We start from the raw sequence: 18,776 nt of genomic DNA, 5'->3' as shown, positions 1-18,776 counted from the left end.
AGTGATTTTATTAATATTTTTTATTCAACCTGATACATCTAAGATAGTATCATTTCAACATATAATCAATATAAAAATTATTGATGGGATATTTTGCTTTCCCTTTTTCAAAATAAGTCTTCAAAATATGGTCTTTTTTTTCACATTCATAATATGACTCAGTCTGGACATTGAATTTCATCAGAAATACTTGTCCTATATTTAGATCAGATAAAATTTTAAACTGAAAAGGTACATTTCCGTACTCAAATTGTTCCACACATACTTAAAAGCTTTTCTTTTTTTTTTTTTAAGATTTTATTTATTTATTTGACACAGAGAGAGCACAAGCAGGGGGAGCTACAGGCAGAGGGAGAGGGAGAAGCAGGCTCCCTATTGAGCAGACAGTCCGACGACGTGGGGATCAGTCCCAGGACCCTGGGATCATGACCTGAGCTGAAGGCAGATGCCCAACTGACTGAGCCACCCAGGTGCCCCAAAAGCTTTTCAAAAACTGAATTGAGTGAGTACCAGTTTTTGAATTAAAATTAATTAAAATTACATAAGTAAAACTTCAGTGCCTTGGTTGCACTAGTCCCAATTTCCAGTGCTCGGTAGCCACACGTGGCGGGTGGCTCCTGTGTGGGCAGCACAGGTCAAAAAGTACGGTACCAGTTTCTCTACTCCCACTAGAAATCTTCACCTACCTTCATAATATATGTTTAACCCTGGATTTTTCTGCTGGGACATTATTGTCATTGTAATTAAACAATTCATTTTGTAAATATATAATGTCCATCTCTCTTATTGGACTTTAAGGACAGGGGACTATATCTGTGTCATTCACTACGATATCTCCTATGCCTGGAACAAAGCCTTGGTACCTAGTAGGTACTCAATAAATACTTGTTGAATGGCTATCTTTATTAACAACTAGAGCATTTGCTAGGAGATTTTCCTAGATCACCATTCTTCTCCCCACCCCCCAAACCTCCCCAAAACTCATGGTTTTATAGAATGGTATCCTTGATAGCAGGGAAATTATTGCTCCAAAGGGTTAGAGCAACAGGGAATTATCACTGGATTGATAAAGCCTTGGGGTCAAATTGTGAATCACGGATAATTCCTTATAAAATCTTGACTCTCTGCTTTACCTTCAAGATTTAGTGCAAGATGGACGAAGATGTCCTTTCCCTATACCACCTTTGGGGCTTTTATTGGCAAATATGACAGGTTGCTGCTGTCTGGACATCCATTTCCCTTTCTTCTTTCCCAGACATCACTGAATTGGTTCAGGATGACGAAGATGTCTGCTTGGAAAATGAATTTTCCAGTCTCCCTTGCTAATAATAATAAGTATGGTCATAAGAGAGATCTGTCCATAATCGAGTACTAATAGAGCAGGGCTCCAGAAAAAAAAAAAAACTCACTGAAGAGACTAACCCAGCTTATAAGAGCCCTCTTAACTCCTTCTTGGGCCTGAAATATGGATTTGATGGCTGAGCTGCAGTGGCCATACTGGACCATAAGACAACCTTGAGGACAGAAGCCAGAACTGAGGACGGTAGGGGAGAGAGATACAAAAAGGCTGGGTTCAGATAAAATTGTGGGGCTTCCATAGGATCCCTCTACCCTTTCTTTTTCTTTTTTTTCCTTTTTTTTTGTGGGGCTTGAACTCATAACCCTGAAATCAAGATCTGAGTGGAGATCAAGAGTCAGACGCTTAACTGACTGAGCCACCCAGGTGCCCCTCTACTCTTTCTTTTGAGCTTCTTTTTTTTTTTTAATTTTATTTATTTATTTGACACAGAGAGACACAGTGAGAGAGGGAACACAAGCAGGGGTAGTGGGAGAGGGGGAAGCAGGCTTCCCGCTGAGCAAGCAGCCCGATGTGGGGCTCGATCCCAGGACCCCGGGATCATGACCCGAGCTGAAGGCAGACGCTTAACGACTGAGCCACCCAGGTGCCCCTCTTTTGAGCTTCTTAATTGTGGCCCATTTCTATGACTTTTAAAATCTCAACTAAACTTCATTAAAATAAGGAAAGACTTGATGAGGGTAGATTTGTTTCTGAGACTGTGACTGAATCCTGCATCTAGGTTTAGGGTGTGGGGGCAACAACGGGATGGACAAAAATTTCTCTTAGAATTCAAGGGGCAAGGAATTCTCATTTTAGGGAAGAGACAAGGACATCGAGACTCTGAACAGACTCCCCAGGTGCATACAACTAGTGTGTAGCAGGGATAGGACTTGGACCCCGGTGTTCTGACCCCAATCCTATACTCTTTGTCAGCTTTATGACCCCTGTTTCTTGAGGTCATTCATCTGATAAGCCCCTTACCAAAGATTAACTTTGGGTTAACTTCTACTCTGCAGGTCCCTGGTGTTACACCAGAACACAGGGTGACATATCCACAACCCTAAGGTTTTAAAGAGTAATTTCACTGCTAAAAATACTCTTCTACTTACTTTGAAAAATTGTAGTCCACATAATCAACCTTCAGAAATTCCAGAGATTCAGAACCTTCTAGGTCTGGGATATTTTTTTCCTTCACCATGTGCTCAGTCATCTCCATCCCAGCTAGAACGCCTATGAAGGAACCAAAGAGAGCGTTTATTGATAATGACGAAGATGATAATGGCATAGCATCATTAGACATACACATGAAGTTTACTGAGCAAGGCATGCTCTTAGAAACTTAGAAAGCAGCAACCCTACAAAGTGGTGCTATTGTCCCTGTTTCACAGAAGAAAACACTGGTCCTCAGAGAGGCTAATGAAGACCCCAGGACCCCAGGACTAACAGCACGAGAGATTCTCATTATGTGGCCAAGGCTAAAGGATACTACTACACGGTGTTGTGATAGGAGAAGTACAAAATATTATCATTATCCATGTTTTACAGATGAACAAGCTGAACTTCAAAGAGATGGATTCTCACCTAAGTCACATGGCAAAGAACTGGAGGCCCCATAGTCAAATCTGGGCAATTTGGCTCCAGAATCCATGCCTTATTAGAAAGTTATTCCACATTCTCCCCTTTCCCCTAGATTCTTTAGTTTTTTTTTTTTTTTTTAAAGATTTTATCTATTTATTAGAGAGAGAGAGAGCGCGAGCACATGAGTAGGGGGAGGGACAGAGGGAGAAGCAGACTCCCCCTGAGCAGGGAGCCCGACGTGAGGCTCAATTCCAGGACCCCAAGATTACGACCTGAGCCAAAGGCAGACCCCCAACTGATTGAGCCACCCAGGCGCCCCTCCCCTAGATTCTTTAAGCTCAGCAATTTTTGGCCTGAGATACATGGACTGTTGGGCGCTCTTAACCCTACTGAAATCCTAGTAAAAGACTGTGAGTAGGACGTGTGTATGCATGTGCATTTGTGTCTCATTGTTCAGGGGAGAGGGGCCTCATCTGCATCAGATTCTCAAAGGATCCCAGGACTCCAAAAAGGTTAGTAAGCCCCGCTTTTATGCAATTCAGGAATAAATCTGTCTTTATGTGATAACACCACAGGACACATTTTTCTGAGTTCACGGGGAAAGAGAGCCCTCCTTCACATAAAGAGCTTGAGAAAAGTAGCTGACATAGTAATGAAGAATGATCTTTCCATTTTAACCTTCGTAAGGAGGAAGCTTTGCCTTGGCCCCCTATTTTGCAGCTTAAGCTCATTTCCACTTAGGCTATCCCTGTGGAGATTCAGAGAAGATCTTATCCTCTATAATACCATGAATAATATTATAATACAGGGAAGCAGGGACAGGATGTAAAGGATATAAAGATGGAACCAAAGGCACTACCAGACAGCTTAGTTTCGAATCCCAATGCTGTCATGAAATAATGATAATTGTGTGCCTGTGTGGGCCAGGACTGTCTACACTTTACACGTATTCTAACTTTTGGTCCTCAGAGCAACCCAGTGACATAGGTATTATTATTCCTCTTTCACACAGGAGGCAGTTGAGGCTCAGAGAGATTCCTGGACTTGCCCAAGAGCTCACAGCTACTGCGTGTCATCAAGTGAGGCTCTGGAGGAACGGGGAGCAGAGAACAGAAATCAGGCAGAGCAGACCTGAACTCCGATCTTGCCTCGCCCCCTTACCGGTGTGTGATGTGGCAAATTCAGTCCAGCCCCTCTGAGACTCAGGTTCCTCCTCTGTAAAATGACTATCCCTTCTTTGTAGGGTCGTTGTGGGAATTAAATCAACCCAGAGCCCATAGGCACATATCAAAGAGTGCGGCCATGGTAGATGCTCAATCAAGGCATGGTTCTGACTTTATAGTGTGTCCTTCCCCACCACCCCATGCATATCTCTACAGATGATTCCATCTGGTCCTCACATCATGATAGGGGGCACATTATTGTCATTCTCCTCACCCTGTTTTCCAGATGAGAAAACCCACTGGCCCAACCCTACATATTGAGGAAAGGGGCAGAACTGAGATTCATACCCATGTGAACTGACTAGATCTGTTCTTTAAATTGCTCTGATCTTGAGGGTGGAATAAGCTATTCTCACAACTTTAATACTATTACAAGATGTCTATTTCTGATATGTATTTCTGTGCATATAAGCATATCAATATCGTAACAAGATACACACACATGCAAATATACATGTGGATACACATGTGCATTCCTGGTATGTATTTCTCATTATAGCCAGCTCATATGACAATTGTGCAAGATGGATCAACTTTAGATTCCCTGTACCGCAAGAGGAACTGGGGGAAGGACAAAGAGTTGCCCAAAACTCAATCTTCCCTTCCTCCATCCCTCCCTTCCTTTCCCTCCATCCTTCCTGTTTTTCTTTTGTGGTGTAGCAGGTGAGGCATTTCCTGGTCACACTTAGGTATTTCTGAGTTAGACTAGCAGTACTTGAGTCGATTGCTTTAGTTAGGAAGGGATTGGAGTAAATCTATCTGCCTGTATTCTGTAATCTTGGGCCAAGGTTTACAGGAGAGAACTAAGCTCGCACACTTTGATTTTGCAGTTTCTTTCCCATACGCAATCTGCCCTCACCCCAGCTCTGCTCCACATTTTTCTCTCCCTGTGTTTATAAACACCTCTAAAGGAGTTTATCTTAATCTTTCAGTGTCTTAGGCTCCTTTTTGCATCTAATGAATGTATAGAGCCTCTCAAGGAAAATGCACAATCATCATCTACATTAAATTTGGCACACAATTTTAGGGGTCTCTAAGTTCCTTTTGGAGTTAAGCCCTTTCTGAAGTTCTAAGGTGTTACTTTCACTCCCACACCTCCTCCCCTCTAGCCTATGACACGTCTTCCTTTAGAGCAGAGGTGTTTGTTGTAGGTGCATGAGGGGGTACAGGTGGCAGGGGGCAGGGAGAGAATGAATATCTGTGGCCGTGTTTGGACAGGCCTACCATCAAGGTGATTATTTTTTAGAAACACTTCCTTCCCGGCCATCTTAGCAGCCTCCGCATAAGGGGCTGGATCATCCCACAGGAGAGCTTGCCTTAGTCATGAGACGGTCCAATATGAGCTTGGGTCATAAACTCCACCTGTAGCCTGGCTTCTGGAAGCATTCAACTCACCATAGTCCAGAGCCCGCTGAGTAACCCTGGCCTTGATTCCAGGGTAAACGGTCTGGGCAGATGAGACGTAGAGATCCCACAGGAGGAAACATCCCCAGAGGACTTGGACTGCCTTTGTACGCATCTGCAATTAACCAACATTTTTGGTTCCTTTATTATTTTTGACTTTTCATTGGTCAATTCCATCCAGCTTTTCTATGATTTCTTGTTTCATTGCTTACTTTCAGAACTCACTCTATCCACCACCCGTCTGTTCATATATCCATCCATCCATCCAACCATCAATCCACCCACCTATCCAGTAATCATTTATTGAACACACCAGAAATGTGCTAGGTGCTGAGGATGCAGAGATGACCTGTGTGTCCTTGACTTCTGTTTCTCACAGACTAGTGGGTGAGTCAGACACACATACAGATGATTATGACTCAGTACAGTACAATGCAGTGCAATGTAACACAAGAGCCTTACTGTAAATGTAACACTTGTGATATGCCTTGGGAAGGATAAGGGGGTGGGGATGCCAAATTTTTGAAAGTTTTAGAACACAAGTCAGTAGTTTAGAAAGGTGGCTTCAGAGAATGTGAGACAATCACTCATCTGCTTAGAGACACTTAATGACTCCCCTTTGCCCACAGGACAGGGTTTAAGCTCACAGCCCAGCTGTAAGACCCTGCCCTGCTCTACACTTCTACCACCTCAAAGACTTCCTTCCTTAACACACATGCCAGGCTCACCCCAGAATCTAGTATAATGCCTGGCACACAGTAGATACACACAAAATCTGAAATAAATATCTCCAAGGAGAGGGACCACATCTTTTTTGCTGTTATATTGCTAGTACTTGGCATATATTAAATAGTCAATGTATACTTGTTTAATTAATGGACTCAACGAATTAATGCCAGCCTATTTTCTTTTCTTTTCCTCCCTCCCTCTTTCTTCTTTCTTTTTTTAAAGATTTTTTTTATTTTTTTATTTTTTAAAGATTTTATTTATTTATTTGACAGAGACACAATGAGAGACGGAACACAAGCAGGGGTAGTGGGAGAGGGAGAAACAGGCTTCCCACGGAGCAGGGAGCCCGACGTGGGGCTGGATCCCCGGACCCTGGGACCATGACCTGAGCCAAAGGCAGACGCTTGACGACTGAGCGACCCAGGAGCCTCTCTTTCTCTCTCTCTTTCATTCTTTCTTTCTTTCTTAGTAGGCTCCACACCCAACGTGGAGCCCAGTGTGGGGCTTACACTCATGACCCTGAGATTGAGACCTGAGCTGAGATCAAAAGTTTGATACTTAACTGACTGAGCCACCCGGGTGCCCCCCAGCCCATTTTCTTGATGAATGAAGCACAGGTTACCAATAGCAACAGTGACATGGGTTTCTTTTAATGACAGCTGAGCGAGTACTACATTCACAGGCCTTGTTTCTAGTTCTGGCAGTTTACAATCTGGGTGAGCTACCATTGCTGTGTTCATATGTGCCAAAGACCCACAGGTGACAGATACCCACTGAGTTAACATACAAACATGAAACAAATCAGGGAAGCATTTGTGGGGGTGGTCAAGGAAGAGGAAGTTGTGGGAGCCATGCAAAGGGTGGGGTCAGGCCAGGTAGAGCAGGGAAGGATTCAGAGAAGGGCTGGGATTCAGGCACAGTCTGGATGAAGGAAAAGATCATTGCAAGAGGAGTGTATGGGGTGCTTGGCCAAGAAAAGAAAGAGGTTTGATAAAGGGGATTGTGTGGGCTTTGTGGATAAGGCCAAAGGTGTAGACAACAGTGTGTTCCAGAGAATTTACTTGAGAGAAAGAGAACAGTCTGACCAGGGAGAGGAGTATCCATGCAGGGCTGTTGCTAGCCTATCTTGGCCTTTTGTATGGAATGGGAGAAGGTGCCCTTTGGAGATATACCAGTCTTCTGGCACAAAGTGGGGCAAGCAGAAAATGTTTTAGGAAAATCCCACACCAGTGTGTCCAGCTTGGTAGGTAGAGCCAGGGCTGCCCCACTCACCCCTTGGGCTAGCATTTTTTTTATTTTTAGATTTTACTTATTTATTTTAGCAAGAGAGAGCAAGCGAGCATGGAGCCTGACACAGGGCTCGATCCTCTGACCCCGAGATCATGGCCTGAGCCAAAACCAAGACTAGGATGCTTAACCAACCGAGCTACCCAGGTGCCCCATGGGCTGGCATTTTGTGTGGTGTACACGTTGCCCAATTTATAAGGGGGCCTATGTTCAGATTAGTGAATGTTCATGTGGGTATTTTGCTGGAAGGCCATGAGGTTGAGAATTGGGGTCATGACCTGTCTGTTCTGTGGTGCATATGTCCACCTTCAGGTGTGAGAAGCGGCTGGCTCAGTCAACTTGCTTACATATCTCATCTGATCTCCCAAGAGTCCTCTGTCCAGACAAATTGGACTCCTGGTCCCTAAACACTCACCATGTTTCCTGCCTAATATCTGTGCTTATGCTGTTCGTCTTCACCTAGGCCTGCAGAAACCCTGTAAATCCTTAAGCTTCATTTTAAATACAGCCTTCTTTCGGAAGCCATTTCTGACTTCCCTAAGTTAATCTCATTTCCTTCTGAATCCTTGGTCAAAATAGATATTTATTCATGTGTGTATATTTATTTTCTCACGTGCCATCTCCTCTGTGAGAATGTAAGTGCCGTGAAGGCAGAGACTTCATTTGGTTTGGAGGTCCTAGAGCCTGGCTTAGTGTCTCGGACATAGAGTGATTGGTAAGTATTGGTAGAATGAATTGTAAATGAAGGAAGAACCCTTACCTCACTCTGCATTATATTACAGTTCTTTGCAGAGGTGATTAACAGAGCATCTGTACACTGGTGGAGTGCACGCACCCACTAGAACAGGTGTGGGCCACAGTCCGGGAGCAGGGTTGGGGAGGTTAGGTACTGCATCATGGGGACAGGAGAAGTCTTGGGAGGACTGGCCAGTGTGGCTGGGGTACTGGGGGTAGGGTAGGAGACTCAGAGTAGTGATTATTTACTATTAGAGACGGAGTCATTTTAATATCTTAACATTGCTATGGCCTTAGCATTCAGTATGATGTTTCCGCCCTACAGAGTTGGTTTGGGTTATACTGGACAATGTACAGAAAGAACCCGGGCAGCAGTGTTGGGGCAGGGCTATGGAGGGGTGGCTTGGGAATGGCTGGGTGCAGAGGACACCAAGGGAGGTGTAGAGCAATGACAATAAGAGCCAAGGGGGCAAAACTTGGGTAGGAGACCCATCTCTGGTCAGGCAGCAAGTGATGTGAGGGTTGGAGGAAATGTGAGGAGTGGGACAAGCAGCGAGGGGCAGGGTGATATTAATATCTTATACTCAGGATGGATGCAGAAGCTAGGCCCCGTTGCCATCTGTGCCAGGCCCTCCTTGATCCTGTTGTCCTGGGTTGGAGGTGGTGGTCAAGGGGTCCTGGAGAGGGGGATAGGAAGAGATGGATGCAACTATAGGAGTCAGGGCAACACTCCTGGGGCTGAGATTAGTGGCTCTTCACCAATTGGTATAAAAGTATGTCCACATTTGAACAAACAGTGAGGCCATACTGATGCGCAGTCACACTGAATTGCTGTGGGAAAAGAATTGTATATGGATGTCCCATGCCAAGGCAGGCATGAGAAGGATTTTGTTTTTAAAAGAGGAAAACATGTTCATAACAGTGCAATGCAATGGGAAAAAAATATTAGATCAAAAAGTCTATACACATTAGACTGTATCCAAGTTAAGGTTGACATTATCTCTCTGCCGGGCACGTAGTTAGGACTTCAAGAAGTATTTGCTACCTGACAAACTGACTGGCTTATAAGATTCTGGTTAACTAAGAAAGGCTCTAGAAAACTATGAAAAAAAAGGAGAAAACCAAACTATCATATAAATAACTCTCCATTTCTACAGTGAACATAATAAACCAAATCAGAGCTATTACTTGTTAATGGAGTAACAATTAAAATAATGAATTTGTGTGTGTGTGTGTGTGTATGTATATATATATATTTTTACCATTACACAACTCACAACCATCCTTGGAGGCAGAGGTTACTATAATCCTCCCTCCCTCTCAGGCATGTGAACACAGAGACTTGGAGAGTCTGAATGACCTGTCTGAGACCACATGGTAAGTGAGGCACCTGGGAACCACACCTTGCTCTTCTGGTTCCCAATTCTAGTGTTTATGAATTTAATTACTTGATAAGTGCTAGATTTTTCATTTTCATCTGGGAACTTTAGGAGATACTTGATGCTATCTTCTACGTGGAAAAAAAATCTAAGCATCTGGATATTTTCAAGTGTCAAAGTGCAAATCCTTTCATATTTTCTTGGGCACAGATGGAATTTTAAATGCCCTTCCAGCAGTAAAAATCTATTTTCCCTTCTTGGGTAAAAGAAGTTTCTGAAATGGTTTACACTGATGGAGATCCAGGAACTCAAAGTTGCACATGTAAAAACATATTTTTCCTCTAGAAATTTTATGAGTGAATGAAGTTACGGGGCTATAAAAGGATCGTACGTAACTTTCAGTTGAATTGTTTGTTAGGATGATAATTTATGGGCAGAGGAGGGAAGGAACCTTGTCAAGCAAGGAGCTGAGTCCTTAAAGGTTAAGTAATTTGGCTGACAAGAAAGGGCAGGAGGAGTGGCCTGCTAAAAGAAGGGATCCAAGATGACTTAAAAACCCTGCCAACAAGTTACCTATTTTGCTGCGTCTAAGGAATTGTTTCTTTCCATGATTCAAAGCCTCAGAAGTCATTACATTTCCACACCAATAAATGGACAGAATAACACTTCTAAATTAGATGGCTCTATCATAACAACATTTTTCTAGATATGTCTCTTGAGGCAAGGGAAACAAAAGCAAAAATAAATTATTGGGACTTCATCAAAATAAAAAGCTTCTGCACTATGAAGGAAACAATCAACAAAACTAAAAGGCAACCCTATGGAATGGAAGAAGATATTTGCAAATGACATATCTGATAAAGGGTTAGTATCTAAAATATGTAAAGAACTTATACAACTCAACACCCCCAAACCTTCCAATAATCCAATTAAAAAATAGGCAGAAGACATGAACAGACATTTCTCAAAAGAAGACATCCAGATGCACAAGAGACACATGAAAAGATGTTCAATATAACTTATCACTGGGGAAATGCAAATCAAAAGTACCGTGAGATATTACCTCACACCTGTCAGAATGGCTAAAATCAATGACACAAGAAACAACAAGTGTTGGCAAGGGATGTGGAGAAAAAGGAACCCTCGTGCACTGTTGGTGGGAATGCAAACTGGTGCAGCCACTATGGAAAACGGTATAGAGATTCCTCCAATAGTTAAAAAAATAGAATAACCATATGATTCAGTAATTGCACTATTGGGTATTTACCCCCCAAATACAAAAACACTAATTCAAAGAGATACATGCACCCCTATGTTTATAGCAGTGTTATTTACAATAGCCAAACTATAGAAACAGATGAGTATCCATTGATATATAAATGGATAAAGAAGTGTGATACACACACACACACACACACACACACACACACACTCAATGAAATTTCATTTGGCCATGAAAAAGAATGAAATCTTGCCATTTGCAACAACATGGATGGAGCTAGAGAGTATTACGCTAAGTGAAATAAGTCAGTCAGAGAAAGACAAATACCATATGATTTCACTCATATGTGGAATTTAAGAAGCAAAACAAATGAGCAAAGGAGAAAAGAGAGGCAAACCAAGAAACAGACTCTTAACTATGGAGAACAAACTGATGTTTGTTGGTCACCAGAGGAGGTGGGGGGGGGGATGTGTGAAACAGGTGATGGGGAATAAGGAGGGCCCTTGTCCTGATGAGCACTGGGTGTTATATGGAAGTGTTGAATCCCTATATTGTACACCTGAAACTAATATTACACTGTAGGTTAACTAACCAGAATTAAAATAAAAACTTCATAAATAAAAACATAAATATATTAGGTGACCCTTGCCTGAGCCATTCTGATGAGCAGAAATAAGAAAACTCTTATTTCTTCCCAGGGGCGCCTGGGTGGCTCAGTCGTTGAGCATCTGCCTTCAGCTCAGGTCATGATCCTAGGGTCCTGGGATTGAGCCCCGCATTGGGCTCTCTGCTTCTCCCTCCCTCTGCCTCTGCTGTTCTCCCTGCTTGTGCTTTCTCCCTCTCTCTCTCGATAAATAAAATCTTAAAAAAAAAAAAGAAAGAAAGAAAAGAAAACTCTAGTACAACTTAGGAAATTCCTGAGACAGGTAGACTTGCCACTGGTATTCGCAGAGGGGAACTTTGACAGACTTTGGGAAAATCAGTTCAAGGAGGTGATAAATGAATGAAATGCAGCCTTTAAAACAGGGGCAAAAGTTGAAAAATTAAGTCCAATTGGTTTTTTTTTTAAAGATTTTATTTATTTATTTGAGAGAGAGAATGAGAGAGAGAGAGCACATGAGAGGGGGGAGGGTCAGAGGGAGAAGCAGACTCCCCACCGAGCAGGGAACCCAATGCGGGACTTGATCCCAGGACTCCAGGATCATGACCTGAGCTGAAGGCAGTTGCTTAACCAACTGAGCCACCCAGGCACCCAAGTCCAATTGGTTTAAAGAAGGCTGGATTGCCAGAATATTCCAACCGAATGGTTAAGACAAAATGTGTCTAAGGAATCTAAATCAGCAGGTATAGAATATGGGCAGAATATGGGCCATTTCAAGGGATTCAGTTCACACATCTGATTTTTACCAAGATCTCAAATTACAAGGGCATTGAAAATTTACACCTGGTCTTCCTCAAACTCCATACTTAACACAAACAGGTTAAACAATTCCGGCAAGTGGGAGGGCCCTTTGCTCTGGCAGGATAGGATGTAGGTCACTTGATGTGGTTTAAGACCTGGCCCCAAAGCAGAGATCACAGCAGTCCCTTCTTCCTAAATCCACACTTGTTCAAGTTAGAGACAAGTTAGCATTTTCTGCCACTGATCTGGGATCCCCCCCCTGAAATGCAGGCAAAAATAAGTCCAGAAGATTGAGTGACTGTCTTAACATTGCCAAAATGAGGCAAATGTCAATCACTCGTCTACACCAACTCTCTTTTCTTTCTTAGACCTGCTCATTGTCTTCTGGGTGGGCGTGAGTGACATAAAAGACAAAAAAACAAAACAGAAAAACCTAGGCAGACTATAAAGACTCAGGCTACCTGACAGCTGACTGAGCCGGGACAGAACCAGCGAGGGGGTAGTCCCCACTGGGAGATTTTGCGCTGGCAGAGACCAGAAGTTTGTTCACGATTCTTACCTCAAGCAGAGGAAACGTCCAAAGCTGGGGAGCACCTTCGATTCCTTCTGCCTCTGAAGCTACGTGTTCTCCACTTGAGCCTTGAACCCAGCTGCTGAAAAGACAAGATAATTAAGTCTGAATCATCTAGTGGTGGATTTTTTTTAAATGCCTCTTTCAAAATGTGCTACTTAATTGCTACACTTCAATTGCCCAATAGCATGAATGAACACTACAGCCTCTACCGAGATGAGCAGACAATGCCACCCATGCAATGCTTAGTCCCTGTAACACACACACGCACACACACACACGCACACACACACACACACACACACTATTATGACTACGTTACCAGAATGATTAACTCAAGACTTCCAATGTACTGAAAGAGGTGTCAAATTGCATTGAATTGAAAGAGGAAGAATTTTCCTTTCTGGGATAATAAGCCAGGTTTTCCTGGTCAGGGTGCCTGTAGCGGGTGGCCCAACTACTGCCCAGAAAACCTTTTGGACTTTTGGTGGATCGGCTTCAGTCTGAAAGCATGAGGCTTGATAACCGGGCTGACCTAGTTACCACCTTTATCTTTCAGGGTAGGAGCAGAGCACAGATCGCATGTCTAAGTGTCTGCTCCTTTTCGGGTGGGTTAGTGCCTTCCACTCCCAGTATTTCTTTGAGGTTCAGTTGGGTGGGTGCATCAACTCCTATGTGACTTCACACCGGTAGGTTCCAAACCCTATCCACCCTCCCATCCCTCATGTTTTAGTCTTTGCATTTTATATAGCCAGGGATCTGATCGCATGAAGTATCTAAGGTCTTATCTACAATTTTCTGGGTAAGATAGGGTGACCCACTGTCTTAGTTTTCTCAGGATGCAGGATTTTCAGTACTAAAACCAGAGCAGTCCTGGGAAAACCCAGGAGATTGGTAACCCTAAGAAGAACAACAGGCACGCTCACTTGGTATTGTCCGCACTCCTGACAGCCCTTCAGGTCTCTCACCCAGGGCGCCAGTTATATTTACCTATTTAACGTGTGTTTCCTCAGGGACAAAATGGGGATAAAAAATAGTATCTACCTTGATAGGTTCTGGTGGAAAAAAAAGTGTTGTCAACCATCAGTCTGTTGGGGCTCTTATGGCGTCTGTACAACAGACATTTATCGCTCACGGTTCTAGAGGCTGGGAAGTCCAAGATTAAGGAGCCAGCATGATCACATCTTCCTGGTTCATAGCCAGCGCCTCTGACTGTGTCCTCACATGGTGGAAGGAGCCAGGGATCTCTCTGGAGCCTCTTTTATACCACATGAGTCCCATTCATGAGGGCTCCACCCTCATGACTTGAGCACCTCATAAAGGCCCCACCCACAGATACCATCACTTTTGGGGATTAGGATTCAGACCATAGCAACAACCTGGAAGAGTTTGCTCTTAAAACCGAAAAATGTTGTAAAATTTTATTCATCAGTATGTGGCCTTATCAATGGTGATACAAGCCTGAAGATACTCTCTTCATTGAATCATTTATTGTTAGTCATCACGGATTCCACTCATTCAATCCACAAATATTGGGCAAGGACCTCTTCAGTAAAGAAGACAGAATCCCTGTCCACGTGGAGTTTATTAGATGAAGCTATAAAACAAACAAGCAAACAGCAAAACAAAAATGTATAGATTGTGACGTATGCTATGAAGGAAATAAGGGACTGTGTTGGTGTGGTGGTCTTGTAATTGGCGGGGCGCTGTCGCTGGGGGAGGCTTGCTTGCTTTGTGGGGTGGCCTAGGAAGGCTTCTCTGAGGAGGTATACTGGAGCTGAGATCTGAGCTCTGCAGGGAATGGGGGTACAAACCTCTGTACTGTACGAAGGACAGAAACACAGGCATTAGGTATCTGAACAGTGGTGTCGGTGGGTAGATGGAGCTCTGGGGAAAGCTTGGCTGGAAATGTGAATTTCTAAGTCATCATGCTGGAGGCGAAGTGAAAGCCCAGAGGTGGGCAGGTGTGTGGGGGGCAGTTTCCCATGGTGCATGTGCTGCTGAGGGCCGTGGGATGATCTCCGGTGCTTGACGGAGAAACACTCGACATTGTATTGTCATTGTTTTTAGTGTATGAGGAAAGAAGAATACACAACCAGACATGGAAAAACAGGAATGACATCACAGATCACATGGAAAAAAAATCATAAAGTACCCCAAATATTTCTGTCCCTTCCTCAGAATCTTCCCTAGGTGGCAGTACCAGTTTCTCCCCACCCCCATCTCCCCTGCCCAGGGCAGCTGCTTGGCCCCACCTTCCTCCCCTGCTCCCCCACTCTCCCACAATGCCCCAAACCTCTTCCCTGGCAGTAAGCTTCCTGTCCTGCTCAGCCCCCTATTTGCCTCTCCCATCCATTAACCAGCTGCATAGGATCTGCTAGACTTACAGGGAAGCTGATCATTGTAACACAGCTGTATTTTTCCAGACACAAATATTAATTTTTCCTTTTACCCTGGAAAACCTGAAAGTCTTGGTGGAAACCTGAATCACTGTTGTCTCTCCTGGGGCATCTGGCACAGGATTTGAGGGGAGTTCTCAGGAAGGGTGGCCTGGAGAAAGTGAACCGGGGACTCTGTCCTGCAGTGCTGGGCTCTCGCCTCACAGGGACCTGCCTGCCCACCCCACCTAGGACCCTGGGCAATTCGCTCCACTCCTGGGTCTCCGCCATCCTTTTCAGAGTCACTGAGAGAATTGAACTGAATGAACTAGCACATAGTTTTTCACACATTATTAATAAGATACATCATTATGTTTCTCTATTTTAAACAAAGTTTAATTTCCATGGTATTTATTTTTTACATTTACCCTCTATTTGGAAATTAATGTTTTCCCTTTACATAGCTTTCCCTTTTAAACAAATGTACATATGGTTTTTTAAAAAATATTATTATTTTTTTTTTAGAGAGGGAGAGAAAGAAGAGAAAGAGAGGCAGAAGGAGAGGGGAGAGAGAATCTTAAGCAGGCTCTGTGTTGAGCGTGGAATCTGATGCGGGGCTCAATCTCATGACCCTGAGATCACGACCTGAGCCAAAATCAAGAGTCAGATACTTAACAAACTGAGCCACCCAGGCGCCCCTAAACCAATGTACATACAGTTTAAGAAGTGGCCTGATTTATGGGGAAAAGTAAAGTAAATAATGGTGCAGCTCAGGTGGGACATGGAATAATTCTAGAAAAAGAGGCTCGAATAATATGAGCTTAGGAAAAAAAGATGGAAGAAGAGAGGGCAGTTAGTCTGTTTTATTTCATTTAGAAAGGGCCTGAGATTTCAGCTCCTTAGCCTCCTTTCCGCTCAAGGAGTGGCTTTAAGGCAAATTTGCTGAATTCATCATTACAACAAAAGCCAGTAGCACTATGTCCAGTTTCACTATTTATTTTAGTTTTTCCGATTTAACTGAAAATTTGCTGGGAACTCCTACTTATCCAGCCTACCCATGATGGCAATCTAGAAGGCAAGATTAATTATTTCACTTACTAATGGCTGACAGCATGTTCGTCTCTGCAGATCAAGGGACACCTTTAATTAAAACTCCAAAGAAACATCATAATTAACTAGCTAGAATAATTGTTCGTTAAAGAAAAATTTCAAGATAAAGTGTTAAGGAACTGAGCATCATACTTCTTGGTTTCTGGAATGTCTGGGCTATTCCCATATAGGAAAAAGCAGCTGAATACCAGACTTTTTTGAGCTTGGAAGACATATTATGTTATTCTTTGCAGGAGAGTAAAGTGAGAGAGGACAGGGATTATCTATATATTGGGGGGGGGGTGAAGAATGAACCAACATTTTGTGTTGGAGAAATCTGGTTAAAAGGACACCCTGAAGAGGGAATAAGAGGTAGGGAAAAATAAGAGCTAAACATTTTTTTGTTGTTGTTATGCTCTGGGCACCAGCCATATATTACCTTATTAAATCCCCACGAAGACTGTGTGAGGTACTAATATTCTCTCAATTTTATAGGTGAGAAAACCAAGGGGTTAAGTATATGCCGAAGCGTAGGTGTCACGGCTAAGGTTGTAGAGCCAGGACTCAGGACCCAGGTGTCCCGCTTCCTGGAGTCTGTGGTTTTAACCACTACGCCAAACTGCCTCTTCAGGAGGGTCGCTAAAGGGCAACCCACAACCCAGGGGATGTGGAAGGTGGGGAGAGAGAAGGATGCTGTTGCTAGGCAGTACATCTATTTTTCCAAGCCGCTAATTGAATCTGTGACAGTGACACAGATAGATGTGTCTGTTTGAAGTTGCTAGCTTATTCCAGAGCAGAGGAAGCTGTCTGGAACTTGTGTGGCTCTTGAGAGAGATCAGTGACCCTACAGTTCACTCTGGACGGGCTGAGGAGACATCTGGCAGAATCACCCTGTCACCTGGCAGCAAGCATCTCCCCCTCTCTTCCCAGCTCTGTCTCAGGCCACCTTCTCCTGATGCCTGTGACGACAGACCAGACCGTGGTTCTCCCGCTAATCACACTCTGGAATAGTTTACAGCCGTGGACTCCCTTCCAGTTTTGAAAAATAAACAAAACAAACCCACTTACTCACTTACCTCACTTATTATCAGTTGTCTAAAAGGGAGTTACATTTTATTACTTGTAGTTCAAACTGAATTTAAGTTCACGTTAAATTTGAGTGAAACCATATAATTGTCTTTCTCTGTTTGACTTACTTCACTTAACATAATCCCCTCCAGTTCTATCCATGTAGATGCAAACAGTGGGTATTCATCATTTCTGATGGCTGAATAACATAAGCAATAGTACGGAGGAATGTAGGGGAAGGGAGGGAAATCCAAAGGGGGAGGAATCAGAGAGGCAGATGAACCATGAGAGACTATGGACCCCGAGAAACAGTCCAGGGGTTTCAGAGGGAGGAGGGTGGGGGGAGGGGGTAACAGGGTGATGGGTATTGAGGAGGGCACGTGCTGTGATGAGCACTGGGTGTTATACTTAACTAATGAATCATTGAGCACTGCATTGAAGACTAATTATGTACTACACAGTGGCTAACTGAACATAATAAAAAACTAAATTCATTTTAAATTTGAAATGAACATACATGTCTTTTATGAGACATGAGAGATATTGTGGAACCAAGCAAACAGATAATGTGACACAACTCTGAAATGTCTGAGAACCACCAGTGTAAGCCCAGTTCAGACAGATAAGAATTTCTCCACCTCAATGCTATTGACATTTTGGACCATGTAATTCTTTGATGTGGGGACTATCCTATGCATTGTAGGACATTTAGCAGCACACCTTGCCTCTACCCTGATGTTAGTAGCACCACTTTCGCCTACCCCAGTTGTGACAAAAATGTCTCCAGACTATGGCTAACGTCCTTGGACAGGCCTTGATTGAGAACCAAGAAAATAAAGTATATTCAAGTATTCTATCTAGCCCTTGCTGTAGAAAAATGGCATGCCTCTGGAGGGTCAGAGTCTAATATTCCTAATAATATTTTTCTTTTTTTTAAGATTTTATTTATTTATTTGACAGAGAGAGAGACACAGCGAGAGAGGGAACACAAACAGGGGAGTGGGAGAGGGAGAAGCAGGCTTCCCGCTGAGCAGGGACCCCCCAGGACCATGACCTGAACTGAAGGCAGATGCTTAATGACTGAGCCACCCAGGCACCCCCCAATAATATTTTTCTTAATTATCCAATACATATTTGAATACATTCTCTTGGTGACAGTTTCAAACAACACTGAGGTTTACCTATTGAGCTGTGAAAATCCTTGATGCTCCTTCCACCCCCTATCCCTGTCTTCTGTATGACTCCTTCTAGTTTGCTTTCCAAGAATATTTTTCTTTCTTTCAATAGATTCCAGACATCTTCATTTGGTCCTTGGGTGGGGTTTTAATCATTTCAACAACTTCTGAAGATTCTTTTCCTAACTTGCATGGTT

At 43.3% G+C, this 18,776-nt stretch overlaps 2 protein-coding genes across 5 annotated transcripts in view; one reads left to right on the top strand and one right to left on the bottom strand.

The window, feature by feature from the left end:
- BPIFC (BPI fold containing family C) overlaps positions 1-14,078 on the bottom strand; it is a 41,916-nt gene extending 27,838 nt beyond the window's left edge. For 2 of the 3 annotated variants that reach the window (XM_027592464.2, XM_027592466.2), the window contains exons 1-4: positions 13,914-14,078; positions 12,858-12,951; positions 5,536-5,659; positions 2,449-2,569 (exon numbers count right to left, since the gene is read on the bottom strand). In XM_027592464.2, coding sequence (XP_027448265.1) covers positions 2,449-2,569; positions 5,536-5,659 — 245 coding nt within the window. In that variant the 5' untranslated portion in view covers positions 12,858-12,951; positions 13,914-14,078. The remainder of the gene's footprint in view (positions 1-2,448; positions 2,570-5,535; positions 5,660-12,857; positions 12,952-13,913) is intronic. The other variant, XM_027592465.2, reaches the window with a different exon arrangement.
- Positions 1-18,776, top strand: part of FBXO7 (F-box protein 7) — a 75,698-nt gene that overhangs the window by 29,271 nt on the left and 27,651 nt on the right. The gene's annotated exons all lie outside the window — the stretch shown is intronic.

This window comes from Zalophus californianus, chromosome 9, assembly GCF_009762305.2.
Source record: "Zalophus californianus isolate mZalCal1 chromosome 9, mZalCal1.pri.v2, whole genome shotgun sequence".
Taxonomy (NCBI): domain Eukaryota; kingdom Metazoa; phylum Chordata; class Mammalia; order Carnivora; family Otariidae; genus Zalophus; species Zalophus californianus.
The sequence above is the reverse complement of the archived record's forward strand: the minus strand, read 5'-3'. Positions and strand labels throughout refer to the sequence as shown.